General features: G+C 45.9%; 1 protein-coding gene across 1 annotated transcript in view; it reads left to right on the top strand.

Annotated features, from left to right (window-relative positions):
• The first annotated feature begins 2,399 nt into the window (after nt 1-2,399).
• Nucleotides 2,400-22,926, top strand: part of LOC140411738 (melanocortin-2 receptor accessory protein 2-like) — a 54,950-nt gene continuing 34,423 nt past the window's right edge. Inside the window, exons 1-3 of the mRNA XM_072500735.1 lie at nt 2,400-2,508; nt 12,278-12,389; nt 22,161-22,285. Of these exons, the coding sequence (XP_072356836.1) occupies nt 22,168-22,285 (118 nt within the window). The 5' untranslated portion in view covers nt 2,400-2,508; nt 12,278-12,389; nt 22,161-22,167. The remainder of the gene's footprint in view (nt 2,509-12,277; nt 12,390-22,160; nt 22,286-22,926) is intronic.

Here is a 22,926-nt window from a genome sequence, read left to right as displayed (position 1 = left end):
CTCACCTCTGGCATTCAGCTCGTTTGTCCGTGTTTGAACCAAGGCTGTAATGAGGTCAAGAGCTGAGTAACCCTGGAGGAACCCAAACTGAGTGTCCATGAGCAGATTATTGCTGAGTAAGTGCTGCTTGATAGCGCTGTTGATGACCCTTTCCATTACTTTGCTGATGATGGAGAGTAGACTGATAGGGCGGTATTTGGCTGGGTTGGAATAGTCCTGTTTCTTGTGTACAGGACACATCTGGGCAATTTTCCACATTGCTGGGTAGATGTCAGTGTTGTAGCTGTACTGGAACATCTTGGTTAGGGGTGTGGCAAGTTCTGGAGCACAAGTCTTCAGGATTATTGCCGGGATATTGTCAGTTTGTATAATCTTGAAATATGGCGTTATTCTTTTTATCGGATGTGGGTGATCTTCGATGGAGAGGTCAACACTGAATAATTAATGGAGTCATAGACTTTTACAGCACAGAAAGAGCAGGAAAGGGGTGGCACAGTGTCACAGTGGTTAGAACTATTGCCTCACAGCGCCAGGGACCAAGGTTCAATTTTGGCCTTGGGTCAGTGTCTGTGTGGAGTTTGTACGTTCTCCCCATGTCTGCGTGGGTTTCCTCCGGGTGGTCCGGTTTCCTCCCACATATAAATGATGGGTGGGTTAAGTGGATTGCCCGTGTTAAATTCCCCTTAGTGTCCAAAAAGGTTAGGTGGGTTTATTGGATTATGGGGACGGGGTGGAGGTGTGGGTTTAAGTAGGGTGCTCGTTCTAAGGGCTGGTGCAAACTTGATCGGCCGAATAGACTCCTTCTGCACTGTAAATTCTATAATTCTATTCTAATCCCATTTTCCAGCACTTCGGCCGCAGCCTTGTGCGCTTTGGCGTTTCAAGTGTTCATTTAAAATGCTTGTTAAATGTTGCGAGGGTTCCCACCTCTACCACCCTTTCAGGCAGTGAGTTCCAGATTCTAACCATCCTCTGGGTCAAAATGTCTTTCCTCAATTCCCCTCGAAATCTCCTGCCCAATAATTTAAATCTATGCAATCCCCCCCCCCCCCCCCCCCCCCGGGTTACTGACCCCTCTACTAAGGGGAAAAGTTTCTACCTATCTACCCTATCCAAGTCCTTGATAATTTTGAACACCTCAATCAGGTCCCCCTCAGCCTTGTCTGCTCTAAGCTGAGACACTCCAGCCCAGGTAACGTCCTGGGAATTTCCTCTACAACCTCTCTAGTATGGTCTAACGAGTGTTTTATACAGCTCCATCATAACCTCCCTACTCTTATATTCTATGCCGTTAAGATCCAATAATATACTTTCGTGGAATTATTTATTGTGCATAAATAAAAGCAAAAAAAAAACCTTCCTGGTCAAACCGTTCTCTCAACAAATCACTTTTCTTTAAATGTCACTGCACCCCCTGGCAGGGCTGCTTCACAGGGTTTGGGTCGGCATCAGAGACCACCATCCTTATTCCAATACTCATGAATGACCAGAGAGACTTGTTACTTGTGATGTTGCTTGAGGAATAGCTGATTCCTCTGGCTGTGTGTATTCAATATTCCAGTCTTGTCATTTCCATCCAACACCCCCACCCACCACCCCACATCGGGACCCTGTTTTATATCGAGTCATCGATGTTTGCAGCATGGAAACAGGCCCAACGGCCCAGCTGGTCCATGCCACCCAGTTTCTATCACTAAGCTAGTCCCACTTGCCTGCATTTGATCCTTACCCCCCTATACCCATCCTGCCCATGTAACTGTCTAACTGCTTTTTAAAGGACAAAATCGTACCCGCCTCTACCACTGCCTCTGGCAGCCCGTTCCAGATGCTCACCACCCTCTGTGTGAAACAAAATCCTCTCTGGTCTCTTTTGTATCTCTCCCCTCTCATCTTAAACCTATCCCCTCTAGTTCTAGACTCCTCTATCTTCGAATCTTTTTTTTTCTTTTATTGAATTCCAGCGATGATAACATTTTAAACAGAACCGTGCACTGACTGCATGTACTCGGTTGCTGCAGCACACCAAAATGTTTTGTACTGACAGGGGATTTTATTTAAGAGCCAATTAACCTGCAAAAAGGCTGTCTCATCACACCAACACATTGCGAACAGTGTGCATGGTGCCCTGTGCCGCTGTAGCCCTTTCTCTGAAAACTATCTGCAGACGGACCAAGTGGAGGTGCTGTGACCGGATTTCCCCAGTGAAGATCCCGGGCAGTGGGGGAAAGCGGCGCTGATAAGGTGGGAAGCTGATCAATGTGCCCCTAACTCACTTTGCCCCGGATCACTCACCTGGACAGAAGGAGGAGGCTCACCGCCAGCGGGAGAGAGGAGTGACAGCTCGCTCTCAGCTCTGACGCTGGGAGACATCCCTCAACCTCAGGCAGGACATCAGAAACCACAGGTAGATGCCAGGCGCAGTCGCTCGGCAGCTGTGAAAGCGGGAAGGCAGGGCTCCGGAGCCGGGTTGCTGCTGCCAACACTGCCTGGACACACAGCAGAGTGGAGGTGAACTGGCGGGGATGGGCTGGCTGGAGCAGGTCCAGTGGGTCTGGGGTGGGGGCTGGATGGACACAGTGGATTTGGGTCTGTGGGACTGTGGGGTCTCTGGGATGGGCTGGGCTGTGGGGCACTCCAGGGAGACTCAATGGCGAAAACTGGAATCAAACCCAAGCTCTGTCCATTTCCGCGATGAAGGGTGAATTAAAACAAACGGCGAGGATATTGTGGCGGAAACTTTAATGTTTTTATTAATGCAGAACCGTAAAGAAATGTAGCTTGTGCGCGGGGTGCGGTTTAAACAGTTCCATTTGTGATGCGAGTTTTGTTTAAAACGGGACTCGATGTCTTCTTGCAGAATGAACATTTACGGTGCAATGTGGTGTTCAGAATATTAAGAACGCGGGGAATAAATTAAATCTAACCTGAAAATCTAACTGGGTGCTCCAAAAGGTGGAGAAGACAACTGAACTGTCTCCATGCCGGTGCATTTCAGTGTTTGTCGCTGGCCAGCTGCAGTGATTTAAAACTACATTCAGATTGCTGGAAGGACGAATAGAAATTTGTTTCAACTATTTACATTTAAAGGCGAAGGGGCGAGGAAGGAAGGGCAAGCAAGAAATACGACCAATTAGAGTCAAATTGAATACAGCAAAAAAAAAATCGAGGTTGAAAGGATTAAAAAAGACCAGAAAGCGCAAGTAAGAAAAAAAATCAACAATTTACTACTTACAAGAAGAGAAGCTGAAGACTTTTAATTATTTTCTTCAGTATTACTCAGGAGACATGGTGCTGAAGCTTTGGCTCTTGCACTGATCAGGACAAACAAGAATGCATGGTGGCACAGTGGTTAGCACTGCTGCCTCACAACTCCAGGGTCCCAGGTTCAGTTCCAGCCTCGGGTGGCTATCTGTGCGGAGTCTGTACATTCTCCCCGTGTCTTTGTAGGTTTCCTCCCACAGTCCAAAGATGTGCAAGTTAGGTGGATTGGCCATGCTAAATTATCCCTTAGTGTCAAAAAGGTTAGGTGGGGTTACTGGGTTAGGGGGATAGAGTGGATGCATGGGCTCTGTAGGGTGCTCTTTACAAGGGCCGGTGCAGACTCGATGGGCCAAATGGCCTTCTGCACTGCAGGGATTCTATGAATACCAAATTTCAAACCATCGCAACAGTTTATGCCACAGATTGGCTGGCAAGTCAACTCTGATTGGCTGGGGCCTTGCCATGGGGAACAATAAGCTCTCCATTATCCCAGGTATTTTGAAAAGGTACATGGTTTGAGCATATTACTTTTGTTTGCACAGAACAGATTCCTCCATATGAGGAAGGTGTTCAAAACTTGCACCTTTCTTGAATTACCAGGAGCTTTGGCAGCCTTTAGTTACCCAATATTTTCCCCATGTCAATGCCTTGGCCAATCAGAGTGAACTTGCCAACCAATCAGCACGTTTTTCTGCTGTAGTATGAATTGTTGTGAGAGTTTGAAATTTGCATTCATGTTTTCTTTCTGATGAGTACCATGCCTCTCTTTTCAGCAATATTGAAGTTCTGTTTCCTTTTGGGACCTCCGAGACTGCATGGCATTGTTGGAACAGTAGCTCCCCCAATAACAGGGCATATCGGCTGCATAAGATCAGCCCTAATTCTGGTCAGTTTAATTTATATTTATTGCAAAAATTCAGCAATTCCACGACAATCTGAACTTGCATTTTTACAAGGCCTGTGATGGACTAGCGTCAATCATTCAGCAATGTGTAATGGTTCACAACTCACCCATTCATTTTTTAAATAAATTCAGAATACCCAATTATTTCTTTTCTAATTAAGGGGCAATTTAGCATGGCCAATCCACCTATCCTGCACATCTTTGGGTTGTGGACGTAAAACCCATGCAGACATGGGGAGAATGTGCAAACTCCATACCGACAGTGACCCAAGGCTGGGATTTGAACCCGGGTCCTCAGTGCCGTAGTCCCAGTGCTAACAACTGCGCCACGTGCCGCCCCTTCAACTCACCCATTCTAACACACTCTTACTCACCACAAATTGCTGGCTTTTTGATTCACTAACTGAATTTACACCCAACAAGTTCTGTGCCAACAAGCTGAAAGTTATCAGTAATAATGCCCTATCTACTGAATATACCATTATTACACCGCAGAAATGGCAAAAAGAATGATGACGAGTGATTTATGATGTGTAGAATGCTGTATCATAATTTCTGAGGACCTTTACACAACTTCAAAGAGACTCATGGTGAAAAAGGTTAGCTGGAGCTAAGGCACAAAAAAGATGCAATTACATTATTCGGTGTGGCCTATAAGCCACCCACTAGTGGGAAGGAACAAATTTACAAGGAAATTAGAGGAGGTGCAAGAATTGTAGCGTAGTTATAATGGGGGACTTTATTTTTTCAAATACAGACTGGAAAGAAATAGGCAAGAATCCTCAGAATATGTTCAAGAACATTTTTTCAACAGCAATATGTTTCTAGTCCAACACAAAAAGAGGCACTGCTCAACCTGGCCCTTGGGAATGGGGCGGGCCAAGTGGATCAAAAGTTAGCAGTGGAACATTCAGAGGAAAATTATATTTGCGTTATTAGGTTTAGGAATGGAAAAGGAGAAGGAACTATCCAGAGTAAGAATAGTTAACTGAGGGAAAGCTAACTTCAAGAGGATAAGAATGGATCTGAGTCAGATAAACTGGAAGCAAAGGGTGGAAGGCAAAACTGTAACTGAACTATAGACTGCCTTTAAAGAAGAGATTTTTGGGGCACAGTCAAAATGTATTCCCATGAAGGGGAATGGTAGGGCAAATAAATCCAGAGCTCCCTGGATGATGAAAGAATTAAGGATCAAAGAACAATACAGCACAGGAACAGGCCCTTCAGCCCTCCAAGCCTGCGCGATCACATGTCCTATCTAGACCAACTGCCTGTATCCTTCTGTACCCCGTCTGTTCATGTGCCTATCCAGATAAGTCTTAAAGGTCGATAATGTATCTGCCTCAACCACCTCACTCGGCAGTGCATTCCAGGACACCACCACCCTCTGTGTAAAAAAGCTTCCCCCGCACATCTCCACTGAACCTGTCCCCTCTCAGCTTGAACTTGTGCCCTCTTGTAATTGTCATTTCTGCCCTGGGAAAAAGCCTCCAACTGTTCACCCTCTCTATACCCCTAATAATTTTATAAACTTCTATCAGGTCGCCCCTCAGCCTCCATCTCTCGAGGGAGAACAATCCCAGTTCATTCAATCTTTCCTCATAGCTAATACCGTCCATACCAGGCAACGTCCTGGTAAACCTTTTCTGTACTCACTCCAAAGCCTCCACATCCTTCTGGTAGTGTGGTGACCAGAATTGGACACAGTATTCCAAATGTGGCCTAACCAACGTTCTATATAACTGTAACATAATTTTCGAGCTTTTATACTCAATACCTCAACCTATGAAGGCAAGCATGCCATATGCTTTCCTTACCACCATTTCCACTTGTGCTGCCACTTTTAATGATCTGTGGACCTGCACGCCCAGATCCCTCTGTGTGTCTATGCTCCTGATGGTTCTGCCATCTATTTTATAGCTCCCACCTGAATTGTATCTACCAAAATGAATCACCTGCATTAAATTCTATCTGCCATTTCTCTACCCAATTTTGCAGCCTATCTATATCTTGCTGTATTCTCTGACAATCTTCATCACTATCCACAACTCCTGCAATCTTAGTATCATCCACAAACTTGCTAATCTGACCCGCTACATTTTATTCCAAGTCATTTATATATATTACAAACAGCAGAGGTCTCAGCATTGATCCCTGTGAACACCACTAGTTACAGACCTCCATTCGGAAAAACACCCTCCCACTGCTACTCTCTGTCTTCTATGGCTAAGCCAGTTCTGAATCCATTCAGTCAGTTCACCCCTGACCCCATGTGATTTAATATCTTGCACCAGCCTGCCATGAGGGAACTTGTCAAATACTTTACTAAAGTCCATGTAGACAACATCCACAGCCCTTCTCTCGTCAATCACTTTTGTCGACACCTCAAAAAGCTCAATTAAATTAGTGATCACGAGGAAGGAGAAAAACTGTGCTAATGACAGTTGTCAGGTGGATAATACAACTGAGAATCCGGCTCGGGTACAGAAGGTCAGAGGGGAATTGAAAAAACAAAGACGAGAAGCAAAGAGAGAGTATGAAAAGATACTAGCATCAAAGGTAACCCAAAAGTCTTCTTTGGGAAATCAATCGCAAAAGGAGGAGTGGGGTTGATTACGAACCAAAAAGGGGATTTGCAAATGTAATCATGGGGCATGGCTGAGGTATTAAATTAATACTTTGCATCTGTTTTTAACCAAGAAGCAAGATTTGTTCAGAGGAGGCAGTTCAGACACTTGAAGGGCTGAAAATCGATAAGGAGGAAGTATTATATTGTCTGTATTTAAAGTTGATAAGCCACTAGAACTGGATGAGATGCATCCCAGGATACTAAGGAAAGTGAGAGTGGAAATTGCAGGGACATTGGCCATAATTTTGCAATCTTCCTTAGACTCAGGGGTAAGACCATAAGACATAGGAGCGGAAGTAAGGCCATTCGGCCCATCGAGTCCACTCCACCATTCAATCATGGCTGATTTCAACTCCATTTACCCGCTCTCTCTCCATAGCCCTTAATTCCTCGAGAAATCAAGAATTTATCAACTTCTGTCTTAAAGACACTCAACGTCCCGGCCTCCACCGCCCTCTGTGGCAATGAATTCCACAGACCCACCACTCTCTGGCTGAAGAAATTTCTCCTCATCTCTGTTCTAAAGTGACTCCCTTTTATTCTAAGGCTGTGCCCCCGGGTCCTAGTCTCCCCTGCTAATGGAAACAACTTCCCTACGTCCGCCCTATCTAAGCCATTCATTATCTTGTAAGTTTCTATGAGATCTCCCCTCAACCTCCTAAACTCCAATGAATATAATCCCAGGATCCTCAGACGTTCATCGTATGTTAGGCCTACCATTCCTGGGATCATCCGTGTGAATCGCCGCTGGACCCGCTCCAGTGCCAGTATGTCCTTCCTGAGGTGTGGGGCCCAAAATTGCTCACAGTATTCTAAATGGGGCCTAACTAGTGCTTTATAAAGATTCAGAAGTACATCCCTGCTTTTATATTCCAAGCCTCTTGAGATAAATGACAACATTGCATTTGCTTTCTTAATTACGGACTCAACCTGCAAGTTTACCTTTAGAGAATCCTGGACTAGGACTCCCAAGTCCCTTTGCACTTCAGCATTATGAATTTTGTCACCGTTTAGAAAATAGTCATGCCTCTATTCTTTTTTCCAAAGTGCAAGAACTCGCACTTGCCCACGTTGAATTTCATCAGCCATTTCTTGGACCACTCTCCTAAATTGTCTAAATCTTTCTGCAGCCTCCCCACCTCCTCAATACTACCTGCCCCTCCACCTATCTTTGTATCATCAGCAAACTTAGCCAGAATGCCCCAGTCCCGTCATCTAGATCGTTAATATATAAAGAGAACAGCTGTGGCCCCAACACTGAACCCTGCGGGACACCACTCGTCACCAGTTGCCATTCTGAAAAATAACCTTTTATCCTAACTCTCTGCCTTCTGCCTGACAGCCAATCATCAATCCATGTTAGTACCTTGCCTCGAACACCATGGGCCCTTATTTTACTCAGCAGTCTCCCGTGAGGCACCTTATCAAAGGCCGTTTGGAAGTCAAGATAGATAACATCCATTGGCTCTCCTTGGTCTAACCTATTTGTTATCTCTTCAAAGGACTCTAACAGGTTTGTCAGGCACGACCTCCCCTTACTAAATCCATGCTGACTTGTCCTAATCTGACCCTGCACTTCCAAGAATTTAGAAATCTCATCCTTAACAATGGATTCTAGAATCTTGCCAACAACTCAGGTTAGGCTAATTGGCCTATAATTTTCCATCTTTTTCCTTGTTCCCTTCTTGAACAGGGGGGTTACAACAGAGATTTTCCAATCCTCTGGGACTTTCCCTGACTCCAGTGACTTTTGAAAGATCATAACTAACGCCTCCACTATTTCTTCAGCTATCTCCTTTAGAACTCTGGGATGTAGTCCATCTGGGCCCGGAGATTTATCAATTTTTAGACCTCTTAGTTTCTCTAGCACTTCTCCTTTGTGATGGGTAGTGCCAGAGGACTGGAGAATTGCAAATGTTGCACCTTGCTTCAAAAAAGGTTGTAAAGGTAGGCACAGCTGCTAAAGTTCAATCAGTTTAACCATGGTAGTGGAGAAGCTTCTAGAAACAATAATTCAGGACAAGATGAATGGTTACTTGGACAAAAGCAGGTTATTTAAGGAAAGCAAGCCTGGATTTTTTGGGGGAATGTTTAGCTAACTTGCTTGAATGTTTTGATCAGGTAACAGATGGTTGATGAGGTTGATGAGTTCGTCGAGACCTTTGATTAAATGCCACACAATAGACTTGTGAGCAAAGTTAGAGTTCAGAGAAAAAAAGGAGCAAGAGAAACATGAATATTTGCTGAGCAACAGGAAACAATGGTTAATAGAAGTCTTTTTGAATGGAGCAAGGTTTAGAATGGAGTTCGCCAGCAGTTAGGACTCTGCTGTTCCTGGTATATATTAATACAGTAAGAAGTCTTACAATACCAGGTTAAAGTCCAACAGGTTTGTTTCAAATCACTAGCTTTCGGAGCAAAGCTCCTTCCTCAGGTGAATGAAGAGGTGGGTTCCAGAAACATATATATAGACAAAGTCAATGATGCAAGACGATACTTTGAATGCGAGTCTTTGCAGGTAATTAAGTCTTTACAGGTCCAGACGGAGCAACTGGAGAGAGGGATAATCACAGGTTAAAGAGGTGGGAATTGTCTCAAGCCAGGATAGTTGGTCGGATTTTGCAAGCCCAGGCCAGATGGTGGGGGGTGACTGTAATGCGACATGAATCCAAGGTCCCGGTTGAGGCCGTACTCATGTGTGCGGAACTTGGCTATAAGTTTCTGCTCGGCGATTCTGTGTTGTCGCGCATCCTGAAGGCTGCCTTGGAGAACGTTTACCCGAAGATCAGAGGCTGAATGCCCTTGACTGCTGAAGTGTTCCCCGACTGGAAGGGAACATTCCTGCCTGGCAATTGTCGCGCGATGTCTGTTCATCCGTTGTCACAGCGTCTGCATGGTCTCACCAATGTACCACGCATCGGGACATCCTTTCCTGCAGCGTATGAGGTCGACAACGTTGGCCGAGTCGCACGAGTATGTACCATGTATTTGGTGGGTGGTGTTCTCACGTGTAATGGTGGTGCCCATGTCGATGATCTGGCACGTCTTGCAGAGATTGCCATGGCAGGGTTTGTAGTGTCGTGGTCGCTGTTCTCAAGGCAGTTGGTAGGATTTTGCAAGCCCAGGCCAGATGGTGGGGAATGAATGTAATGCGACATGTAATGTTACCCCTATCTCTGGATCTGTAAACACTTAATTAACTGCAAATGCTCGCATTCAAAGCATTGTCTTGCATCTTTGAATTTGTCTATATATATGTTTCTGGAACCTACCTCTTCATTCACCTGAGGAAGGAGCAGTGCTCCGAAAGCTAGTGTTTGAAACAAACCTGTTGGACTTTAACCTGGTGTTGTCAGACTTCTTACTCTATATATTAATGACATAGACCTTGGTGTACAGGGCACACTTTCAAAATTTGTGGACTGTACAAACTCAATGTTTTGTGAACTATGAGGAGGATAGTATAGAACTTCAAAAGGTTGGTGCAATGGGCGGACAAATGGCGAATGAAATTTAATTCATGGCAGAGAAGTGTGAAATGATTTACTTTGGTGGAAAGAATGCAGAGGGACAATGCAAAATAAGGGCTACAGTTCTAAAATGGGTGCAGGAGCAGACAGACCTGGGTGGATAGGTGCATAAATCATTTAAAGTGTCCGCACAGGTTAAGAAAGTTGCTAATAAGGCCTACGGCATCCTATGCTTTATTAATAGTGACATAGAGTACAAAAACATGAGGCCCCTTGGCGATGGGAAGGTTAAGAGGAAATCTGATAGAGGTATTCAAAATCCTGAGGGGCCTGAACGGAGTAGATTGGGAGAAGCTGTTTTTGTTGGTGGAAGGAACAACAGGCCACAAATTCTAGGTAATTGTCAAAAGAAGGAATGACGGCATGAGGAAAATCTTTTTTGCGCAGCGAGTGGTTCGGGTCTGGAATGTACTGCCTTAGAGTGTGGATGTACGGTCAACCGAGGCACTGAAGAGGAAATTGTATTATTATCTCCGATAAGGAAGAATGTGCAGGGCTATGGGGTGAAGGCAGGGGAAAGGCACTTGGTGAATTGTTCCTTCATGGAACCAGCACAGACACAATGGGCTGAATGGGGAGGTGGTGGTGTCGTGGTATTGTCACTGTACTAGTAAACCAGAGACCCAGAGGTTCTGGGGCCCCAGGTTCAAATCCCGCCACTGCGGATGGTGAAATTTGAATTAAATAAAAATCTGGATTTAAAAGTCTAATTATGACCATGAAACCATTGCCGATTGTCATAAAAGCTCAGCTAGTTAACTAATGTCATTTAGGGAAGGAAATCTACTGTCCTTACCTGGTCTGGCCTACACGTGACTCCAGCCCTACAGCAATGCAGGTGACGCTTAACTGCCCCCTCAAGGGTAATTAGGGATGGGCAATAAATGCAGGTACAACCTGCGACGCCCACGTCCTGTGAACTAATTTTTAAAAATTCTCTGATTCTGTAATGATCTTAACTCCGCCCCTCTGTTCAAACCAATGGCAAGATCAAGCTAGCTGGTTTAATGCCTCTGTGATCACCAAAACGCTCAAATAGACTATTGCAGAAAGGCAGTTGAGGGCTCAGAATCAATAAAATATTAATTGCTTGGAGGCTTGTTAGGAGCCGATAAAGTCTTAAAGAAATAAAAGAAGTGTTTTGGCAGAGGCTCTGATTTCCTCCAAACTGTTATTTTGTGTATAATAATGGCCCAGATTTTGCAGTCAGATACAAAGCGATGCCACTTGTCACCACCTCAGAAGCTAATAAGCGCAATTACTACAAATAAAAAATAGCAAGTTCAGGAGCATCACCTTCCTCATGCATGGCATAATCTATCTCCATGTTTCAGATTGGAGCCATTGCTGTTAAATAACGGGTTATTCCATTCTGCGATGGGGTCCGCTCCTTTGGATGAATGTCCAACAGTGGCCATGATTCTAACAATTCTCCCTTATGCTTGCGGTGGCATATTCCAATTCTTCCCACTGTCAGTCGTGGCATCGCTTTGCCCTGGTGATTGGAAGAGCACAAAGGTCCAAATTCATAATGTTCATTTTCAATATTGCAGCCTTTGGACTTCATCGCATAGAAAATTACATGAACATTATGTAACTATGTTGTGCAAATTAAATAGGATGAGGAAGGAATGTCCTGGCAAATAACATCATCCAGATAGTTTAATTCTGTTTCTCTATCTACAAATGCTGGCAGTTCAGTAGGAAATAGGTTTCTTTTGTGTCATTTAATAAGTGGATAGTGATATTGAAGGTTTCAATGGATAGATGTATAGATGAGGAAATAGGCAAAATATGCAGACATACATCATTGCTCTCTCTCATAAATACCTCATACTCCGCTGCTCTGTTGAATTGATTTGTGATTTTCTCAGTACACTTGTTGCTTGTCTTTTCTGTAATGCTTCTGCATTCTTGATCATTAATTTTATCCTTATTCACTCCTTTCCACAGGAAATAAATGAAAAAGAACAATAAAGCGTACTTCTAACCATCAGCGGCAACACGAGGGAGAGTACTGAGAGAGGCTGAGACAAACGGTGCAGAAAGAGCCCAAGGGAAAGTGGTAAGAAATATAAAGCAAGCAGCAGACTGTGCGAAGACAATGCAGCCGTGCTAAATGAAGCAGCATACTTGTCAAGGAGGATAGCAAGTAATGAAGCAAGAGGGAAAGTGAGCAGTAAGGTGGGGAAATCACCGACAGTTCTGAAGTAGTTGTGAAATCGTGTATCAAAATTATATTCAATAATTCGTGTTAATTTTCTGAATGGGTAACATACAAGGTCCATCCAGCCTTGTTTTGAAGAGGTTTTAGATAAATCAAACCCACAGTGGTAAAAGAATACTTGCGGTTATTAGTTCTATTATTTAGCCATGGGTTTTATTTGAAGATTTTGCTGCAATATAAATTAATAACATTGCAGCTTTGTTTGAAATGAATTTCTTTGATTTCAAGGCTTTTTTTATACTCTCCTTTGAGATCTGCTGAGGTCGGAAGTTGTAAAATGGTTTTCATTGTAAAACCACTGGGTATAATTACTAATATAACATCTGGTTGAAAGAGTACATGACCTGGCCTATTCTTTGTGTGTTACTTGGTAATTGATGGATGACTGAGTTACCTTCTCATGGAAAACCCTGCCACTGTGTGAGAAATGGAAAGGTGACTGAGTCATTGGAGCGACATAGGATTACAAAAAGGATATTCTGCTGGTCAGAGTGCTTGGGTATTAATGTATCGCTGCTATATGGAAAATAAAATTCCAGTGTATAATCTGATGTGCAGTGGAATATGTTTCATTCTGGGGGCTCTCGAGATCAGTTAACCTAAATACTGCAGCTGCTTTTATCTATCAACCCAAAGAAAATACTGTACAGACCTATTTCAATACTTCTCCCGCCATGGAGAATGAAGTTATCACCTAATCTAAATAATTGTTGGCAGGAAGTAAGTTCTATCAAGTGTTATTGCGCTGATGCGCGGTTTTGTGTATGGAGTAGGACTCCAGAAAGGCACAGAAATAATTTGAGTAGATAAACATGGTTTGAAATCTGTCTGATGTCCAATGTTGGGCAAAGTGTCCAACATTTTGACACAACAAGGGCGGGATTCTCCGTTGACCGACACTGGAATCGGGAAATGTGATTGGGCGGAGAATAGTTTCTGACGCCAAAATCGCGGCAAATGCAGATTTGACGCCAAATTTCCGTCACCTCGAAAGCAGCGTCAATGCATTTTGGAAAGCATGTACAGTAAACAACGTTGCATATCATTAGCAGACCTGACCCGGTATTCTCCAGGGCCTCCACGATTCTCATCCTCTAATGGGCCGAGTTCCCGATGGCAAGGTTCACTTATGCTTTTAAAAATTGTGAAACCTGCATCATGGCTGACGAGGGAGAGAGAGGAGGTAGGACACTGAGAGGAGTGACTGTGGGCTGCGGGGCCGGACACTGGCTCGGCTGGCTGGGGTGGGTGAGGTGTCACTGACAGGGCCAGGGGATGACCCCCGACGGTACTGGGGCGGGGTCCAGTTGTGGACCGCCATTACCGCAGCCTGCAAGACATCCATCTTGCTGTGCAACCACTGACCACCCACCTTGATCCCTGGTACTGCAGAGTGACACCAGCCGAATGGGTGCCCCCAACCCCCATCCAACACTCCACCTTACCCCTCCCCCACCCTGCCACCACCCGCTAGCAGCCCATCCAGGGAAATGCCCACTGTAGCCCCTATGGGGGTGCTGGCCGGGGGCCGCGGTGCCTACCTATTGCAAGGGCAGTGCCAGCTGACGGTACCCTTGGCATCAGGGACAGGTGCCAGAGGCCCCCACGGTGCCTGCCACTGACAGGGCCAGGGGTGTGGGGATGGGGGTGGGAACATGCGGGGCAGAGTCCTCAGTGCCAACCGGGGCCATCATGTAGCCCGGTGTACATGGTTGGGCACGGGAATATGCACCGTGCTAACACATCGACCTTTCACCCACTACAGACAATAGAAATTGGAATTCAACCAGAAATGGCGGCCTTCCTCCTAGTGTCCGCAGCACTGGAGGATGCCCTGCGGCTGTACGGGTTGGAGCTGCTTGGGGAGGAGGAAGCTGCAGCAGCGGAGTGTGATGCAGAAGGATAGAAGGCAGCCGCCCAGGGTGGAGGGCCGGCCGCCCAACAGGCCGAGGAGGAGGAGGTGCCAAGGAGGCGCGCATGAGGCCCCGTGTGTACTGGCACCACCTGTCATTCGAGGACCTGTCGGACTGACATGCCGGCGGAGACTCCGGCTGAGCAGAGAGACAGTGTGACATATCTGCCAGATCATGCCACACCTGGCACCACGGGACTATGGGGGAGGACCCCCGCTCCCGGTGGCCATCAAGGTGACAGTCACCCTGAACCTTTACGCCATGTCCAGGTGGCTCTGGCCTGTGAGATGGCAACCCTGTCCTGGGCCTCGGCCAGCGCCCCCACAGAAAGCCTTGGATATGCAGATCCATAACCAAATCCCCTATGCCTCCATCGTGGGCAGCACCTGTGCGGTGTTGGCCTGGATAGCTGGCACTGCCTCCTGCTGCTGCTGCATGCAGTTGGACTTCTCCAACTGCACCTGCAGTGCTGATGCTCGCCGACAACCCCTCATGGCTGTGCAATTGCATCTCCACAATTGATGGGACTGTCCGTTCCTGGAGCCCGAAACCCATCTGGACGGCAACTAGTCCCTGGGGCCAGCTTCCCCTCCGACCATCCTACCCCTTGGGTGTTCCTACCTCTACTTGCTATGATGGATCAGCTGTGTGATGAGAACCAGATAGTGTCCCAGGAGCCTCTTCACTAACATGCCCAACCAAGGTGAGTGTCTCTTGGATGATGGAGGATGTTGGAGACAGCTGTAACAGAAAATCACTGCCATCCTCCGACTCGAGCTCCAGGGTCCCCTGAGTCCCGGGTGGAGGGCTGGCATCCGAGCTGCTCTCATCACTGCTCGGCTCACGGGGGAGGGAGGGGGGGGCTCTGGCTGTGGCACTGGCTGGGGGCGGGGGATGCCAGATTGTTCCATCCCATCTCCAGTGCTGAGGGGAGGGTGGTGAGGGTGGTATGGGGGTGAGGGTGGGGGTGAGGTGGGTTGGGGGGTGAGGGTGGTGTTGGGGTGGTTGTGGTGTTCTTTGTGTTGCTAAATTAAAGATGGTTGGCGTAGTGTTAACAAAGATTACAAAATAGCTTTAACTTGAACAAAGCTTTAAATTTATGAACACTACTTAATTGAATTCAACACTTACTCCTATAAAATACACAGGTGATACTTCAGATATAATCTACACCCATCTACTACTAAACTCTACATTGTTACAAACTATGATCTTCTCTCACTCACACTATCTTTCCTTCAATCTGTATTATAGCTATCTCCTTCACTTCTCTCCCCACAAGGCTTAGCATCAATGTCATAAACTTGTAACTCTATCTCCCTCTAGTGGCTGACCTAGACATTTCACTAACCCTTGCAGTACTTACATTTGTGATAATGTCACATCCCCCTTCCTTTGAAAAAAAAGTTATAAACTTTGTGACTTTATAAACATTACAGGAGCGAGCATGAATCATTAACTTGTTATTATTTTTACAGTCAGTTGGAAAAATAACTGTTAAGTCACAGTGTTGATGGGCAGCATGATGGTGCAGTGGTTAGCACTGCTGCCTCACGGCGCCGAAGTCCCAGGTTTGAACCTGGCTCTGGGTCACTATTCGTGTGGAGTTTGCAATTTCTCTCCGTGTTTGCATGGGTTTCGCCCCCACAATCCAAAGATATGCAGGGTAGGTGGATTGGCCACGCTATATTGCCCCTTAATTGGGAAAAATGAATTGGGCATTCTAAAAAAATTTTAAAAGTCACATTGTTGGTGACAAATGAATAGTTAGTACAGTCATTACAAATTTAAGCTATTCGGAGGTCTCCTCGTTCTAGTTGATCTTCTCAGTGGTTTCGTCAAAGTATGCAATTGATTTTCCAAATTGTCTTGCTGCATCGGTGACAAGGAAGGATTAGGAAAGTCAATGTCTTTGAAGATGTCATCCTGAGCAACAATGTTTTGAACTTTAAATAGAACATGATGTTTTATTTGCAATAGTGCTCTTCTATTTCTTCTGAACATGGAACCTTGTTCAGTCGGAACTAAGTACGATCTAGGTGCAACTTGTCTTTGAACTTTAGCTATGTGTTGCCATCCACCATCAGGGAGTACGTAGTCTCCTTCTTTTAATTTTAACAAAGTTTTTGTGTGCTTGTCATAGCTTTCTTTTTGTTTCTGTTTTCGTAATCTTGAGCAGTTGTGTATTTTTGATGATCCATATCTGGAGTAGTTATCTCAGGTAACGTGGTGCGAATTTTTCTCCCCATTAACATCTGGGCAGTCGATAATCCAGATTACAGTGGTGTGGCTCTGTACGTCAACAGTGCCAAAGATAAATCTTTGTTGTTATAGATTGCTTTATGGAACAGTTTTTTGACTATTCCTACGCCTTTCTCTGCTTTGCCATTTGATTGAGGATACAATGGGCTTGATGTGATATGATTAAAATTATACCTTTCTGCAAATTGTGTCCACTCCCAGCTTGTGAATCAAGGACCATTTTCAGAGACAACGTGTAATGGTATCCCGTGACGTGTAAAAATGGATTTTGCTGCACGTATGACAGATCTTGTCATTGAATCATTCAGCATTATCACCTCGGGATAGTTGGAATAATAGTCGATGATGACTAGATAGTCAGGACCTTTAAAGTATAACAGATCCATACCAACTTGATGATGAGTTCATTTTCTTCCATACTTTCTTTGCATTGCATAGATTGGTGCATTTGCTTCTTTGAGGTATTTGAAGACTGGTTAGGGGCTGGTTTAGCACAGTGGGCTAAACAGCTGGCTTGCAATGCAGAACAAGCGCGGGTTCAATTCCCGTACCAGCCTCCCCGAACAGGCGCCGGAATGAGTGTGGCAACTAGGGGCTTTTCACAGTAACTTCATTGAAGCCTACTTGTGACAATAAGCGATTATTATTATGACCCTCTGGAATGTCAAATCCTTTTCTGTTTCTTTAATGATTCGTAGTTTTCTATCAGACACTGGTAGCATCTCGGCAGTAAATGAGGCTTGTGCTTCCACTATGTGTACTATATCTGTATCTGATGTGTCAGTATCAGTGGTAGCTCTTGGTAAGGTATCAGCAACAACTAAGTCTTTTCTGGTGTATAGAATTGTGCAAAATCATAACGACTTAGCTTCATCATCATCCTCTGGAGATGTGGAGACATCTCGTTGAGGTCTTTTTTGATAATATATACTAACTGGTCTGTGATCCGTTTCGATGATGAAATGTGGCAACCCATAAACATAGTTGTGAAATTTAGTGATGCCAAGGCACTCTTTCACAATTTGCACATATCTCAGCTCTGCAGGAGTCATCGATCGAGATGCATACGTAATAGGTTTCCACATATCCTGATCATCTTTCTAGAGGAGGACTGTGCCAATGCCCTGTTTGCTGGCATCTGTTGAGATTTTCATTTCTTTGGTTGAGTCATAGAACGTTTCTGTTCCTAGACGGGACGTTTGCGAGTCTGGGAGCGCTGACGGAAAAATACGGGTTGCCCCAGGGGAATACATTTCGGTATATGCAACTGAGAGCTTTTGTGAGGCAACAGGTGAGGGAATTTCCGCAGCTCCCGATGCAGGAGATTCAGGACAGAGTGATATCGGGGGCATGGGTGGGGGAAGGTAGGGTGTCAGATATATATAGGGAAATGAGAGACGAGGGGGAGATTATGGTGGATGAGCTGAAGGGAAAATGGGAAGAAGAGCTGGGGGAAGAGATCGAAGAGGGGCTGTGGGCAGATGCCCTACGCAGGGTAAACTCTTCATCCTCATGTGCCAGGCTTAGCCTGATACAATTCAAGGTCCTGCACAGGGCGCACATGACCGGAGCAAGGCTCAGTAAATTTTTCGGGGTAGAGGATAGGTGCGGGAGATGCGCGAGAAGCCCAGCGAACCACACCCACATGTTTTGGTCGTGCTCGGCACTGCATGGGTTCTGGGTGGGGGTGGCAAATGTGCTTTCAAAGGTGGTGGGGGTCCGGGTCGAGTCAAGCTGGGGGTTGGCTATATTCGGGGTTGCAGAAGAGCCGGGAGTGCAGGAGGCGAGAGAGGCTGATGTTTTGGCCTTTGCGTCTCTAGTAGCCCGGCGAAGGATATTGCTTATGTGGAAGGAAGCTAAACCCTTGGGTGTGGAGGCCTGGATAAACGACATGGCAGGGTTTATAAAACTGGAACGGATAAAGTTCGCACTAAGAGGTTCGGCTCAAGGGTTCACCAGGCGGTGGCAACCGTTCATTGACTATCTCGCAGAACGATAAAGGAACTGGGAAAGTAGCAGCAGCAACCCAGGGGGGGGGGGGGGGGGGGGGGGGGAGGGCTCGGGTGGGTCCTCAGGGGAGTTTTTGTATGGATATTTTTACTTACTTGGATATGTATATTGGCTTGTTTGACTTTATTATTTGGGAGAGTTAATATTTTGTTATGGCAGTTGCCATTTAGTTTATATATTATTTATTTATTTGTTAAAAATGGTCACTATTATTTATATTGTTTTATTGTTGTAAAAAAGGAAAATTTTTTGTACTGTTTTGTTTGGCCGAAAAAATTTGAATAAAATATATATATTTTTTTAAAAATAGAACATTAACAGTGGAGCAGTGGTCAGAGCTGCTTTCATGTCCTGCCACTCAGCTGCATGTTCAGGCGTCCATTTAAAGTCTACATTCTCTTTTATGAGGTTACGTAGAGCCATTGTATGATTGGATAAGTTGGGAATGAACTTCCCCATGAAGTTCACCACAATGAGCATTCACAAAATCGGCTTCTTGTCTGTCGGTTGTGCCATTTTGTATGACACCGCTGGCCAGTCCGGATGACGCTTCCCACGGCGCTGACCACCTCTGCCACCTGTGCCCAGGCACAGCGAATGGCAGCTCCTGGCAGCCTCCTTCCTGGGCCGTGGTACAGGGTCATACTCCTCTCCCTCCACAGCGTCCAAGGCGGTCTCGAGTTCTGTGTCCGCGAACCTTGGGTCCATTATCCTCGCTATGTCCGCAGGATCCATCTTGTTGGCTGGGATGGTGTGTGTGGGGAGTGGTGTGTGTATATAACCTGAGTGTCCATCGCGAAACTGGTGATTCCGGGACCGTTGCTCATTAGAATCGATTGTGTTCCACGTGGCCCCGGTGTTAGCCCTCAATGGTCGTTGAGCTGCTGCAGGTGTGGCACCAGTTTCGCTGTCGTGAAAGTCCACAAAATCTGCATCGGCGTCAACATATATGGCGGGATTCTCCGATCGGCGATCGGCCGGAGAATCCATTTTTATGTCAGAATCGGGGTGACGCTGTTTTTCCGATGCTCTGCCCCCTCAAGAAACGTCATACTCGCCGTCGGGATGGCCTCAGGACGTCACCTGAGGCCCTTCCCCAATGCTCCGCCCCCGATGGGCCGAGTCCCCGACAGCGTCGGTCGTGTGTCCTCTCACTTTTTGGGGACCTGGTGTGGCGGCTGCAGGCTGTGCCACCATAGCCGGGGGCGGGGGGAGCCATTCCGCTGGCAGAGGAGGCTTTGGTGTGGGCTGTGGGGAATGGTGGGGGGGTGGTCCGAGGGTGGTGAGGGGGTTTACAGGGGGACAGCCTTTGGCCGCCCGAGTCCGCGCGTGGCCGTCGCCATGTTGTACGGCGCGGCCGCCACAGGCCGCCGTCGTGCGCATGCTCGGCCACGGATCCAGCAATTCTGCGTCCGTATCAGCAGGTAAAGCTGAGGGCTTTACGTGGCGCTGCTGCTAGCCACCCACCGGGCAGAGCATCAGTGCGGTGGCGCCGCCGGCTTTTTGGTCGTAAGACCAGACAGATCCGGTGGACATAGCCGCAGAATCGGAGAATCCAGCTCTTCGTCTCAGAAATGGAGAATCCTGCCCCAAATGTTTTTATTGAACGGGAAATTGAAGCCAAAAACCATAATACATTGAACAAGTTCACATAGTGCAGTTCAATATTTTTCAGGATTTTATTTACAAAGGAAAGCCAGTTATGCAGAATTGGATTGAAACCGCAGCACAGAAACTAGTTCTTGAGCCCAACTGATTTATGCTTGTGTGTTTATGCCATACAAACCTTCTCTCATTCTTATTACCAACAAGATATTTGAAGGTGGAAAATGCTTCGCTGTAAATCACTGTTAAGGCAGACATTAAAAGGCAGACAGGTACTTGAAAGGGAAGGATAATCTTAAGTTAATATTGGGAAAGAGTTGGAAAATGGAATTACAGTGGATAGCTTCTACAACAACCCACATTTATAAAGCACCTCTATCATAGAAAAATGACCCAAGGTGCTTCACAGACTATTGACTCCGATCAAAGATGGAAATATCAAAAGATAACTAAAAGCTTGCCTAAATAAGTGAGTTTTAAAGAAGGTCTCAAAGGAGGAGAGAGAGCTGCAGAAATGTAAAGTTTTAGTGAGGAAATTTGAAAGCCTTATCAACTTCATTCATTTCATTCCATTTCAATTGAAGGCACAACTGTGGGCATCAAAAGAAATGGGGAAACACCAGAAGCCAAATTAGAGACACAAAGAGTTATTGGTAGGTGGCAGGTCTACAGGACAGAGCTAAAGAAACCCACAAGCAATATATCAGGGGCCAATGGATCAGGGGCAGGATTCTCTGACCCTCTGCGCCGGTATCGCGCCCGGCGCGGGGGCAGAGAATAGCTGCAACCCGCCAGTCGCGTCCGCACAGTCGCTGTGGCGCCGGTCGGGGGGCCGCTGAAAGGCCCCTGCGGTGATTCCCAGCGGTTGACCGGCCGTACCCCTGCCAAGTTAGAACATAGAACATACAGTGCAGAAGGAAGCCATTCGGCCCATCGAGTCTGCACCAACCCACTTAAGCCCTCACTTCCCCCTATCCCCGTAACCCCTCCTAACCTTTTTGGTCACTAAGGGCAATTTATCATGGCCAATCCACCTAACCTGCACGTCTTTGGACTGTGGGAGGAAACCGGAGCACCCGGAGGAAACCCACGCAGACACGGGGAGAACGTGCAGACTCCACACAGACAGTGACCCAGCGGGGAATCGAACCTGGGACCCTGGCGCTGTGAAGCCACAGTGCTATCCACTTGTGCTACCGTGCTGCCCCAAGTTCTGCCAATTCCCACCGGCGTGGTTCTAACCTGGTACCACCTGGCAGGAGATCGGACCCGCGACCATGGTGGGCGAGGGGACTGTTCTTGTTTTTGTGTTATGTTTCTGTATTTATTTATAAATTTTTAAATGTTCAATAAAAATATTTACAAAAATGAAGCGGACGGAGAAATGTCATACCAGCAGCTTGTAATTGTAACCCATAGTCAGAATATCGTCACCTCCTCAGTTAATGAGTCAGGAAACAATTTCAAACTCGAGTGTTCCTTTTTAATTCATCAGTTTTGAATGATTAAAGAAGCTTCCTAACTTCCTTTGGAGTTTGACCAAGACGGAATAAAAGTTGTGGCAGATGAAAGCCATGAGACTGCAAAATGGCCGTGTTTGATGTTACAGTGTGATAAATACACAAATTCAAATAGATTGTTGACAGCAATTGAGCACTGAATGTTCTTGAAGATGTTAATCTAAATTAAAATCCAATTAGTAAGTGAGCATGAATTTTGGAATTTCATTTGGGATGAACATGCTATCAGTTTGATTGCAGAATTTAATTAATTAAGAGAACTCAATAATGAAATTCAATGTTATTATTCTTACTAACAGGTATGAAATGTCTGAAGTTAATCCCATTGCAAACAAGACCACTGACTCTAACAGTGATTATATCTGGCGCTACGAGTATTACGATGATGAGCCAGTTTCCTTTGAAGGACTGAAAGCGCACAAATGTAAGTTTCTCTCATGGATGGATTTTTTCACCCAATATGATTCCAATATTTTATAAATAAACTATAATCATTTAGCATTCAGGCAAAGGACATGACATAAACTGAACCGCAATCCACAGGGAAACATTTCCTTCAGAGTGAATCTATTGTAATTAGGACTAACACGGTAGCGCACATGGCTAGCACTGTGGCTTCACAGCGCCAGGGTCCCAGGTTCGATTCCCTGCTGGGTCACTGTCTGTGCGGAGTTTGCACGTTCTCCTCGTGTCTGTGTGGGTTTCCTCCGGGTGCTCCGGTTTCCTCCCACAGTCCAAAGACGTGCAGGTTAGGTGGATTGGCCATGATAAATTGCCCTTAGTGTCCAAAAAGGTTAGGAGGGGTTTATTGGGTTATGGGGATAGGGTGGAAGTGAGGGTTTAAGTGGGTCGGTGCAGACTCGATGGGCCGAATGGCCTCCTTCTGCACTATATGTTCTATGTTCTAAAGTCCTGCCGTATTCAGCTATTTGATTTAGACTATCAGCCTTGACTTGATGCTCAGGCTGCAGAGAGTGCGTACTGGGGATTCAGATACAGAGATGAACATTTCTGTCCAGTAAAAGCAAAACTCTGTGAGGGAAGCATTAAAACCTACCATTTCTC

Source organism: Scyliorhinus torazame, chromosome 4, assembly GCF_047496885.1.
Source record: "Scyliorhinus torazame isolate Kashiwa2021f chromosome 4, sScyTor2.1, whole genome shotgun sequence".
Lineage (NCBI taxonomy): Eukaryota > Metazoa > Chordata > Chondrichthyes > Carcharhiniformes > Scyliorhinidae > Scyliorhinus > Scyliorhinus torazame.
Note: the sequence above shows the minus strand (reverse complement) of the source record. Positions and strands in the feature narration are given on the sequence as shown.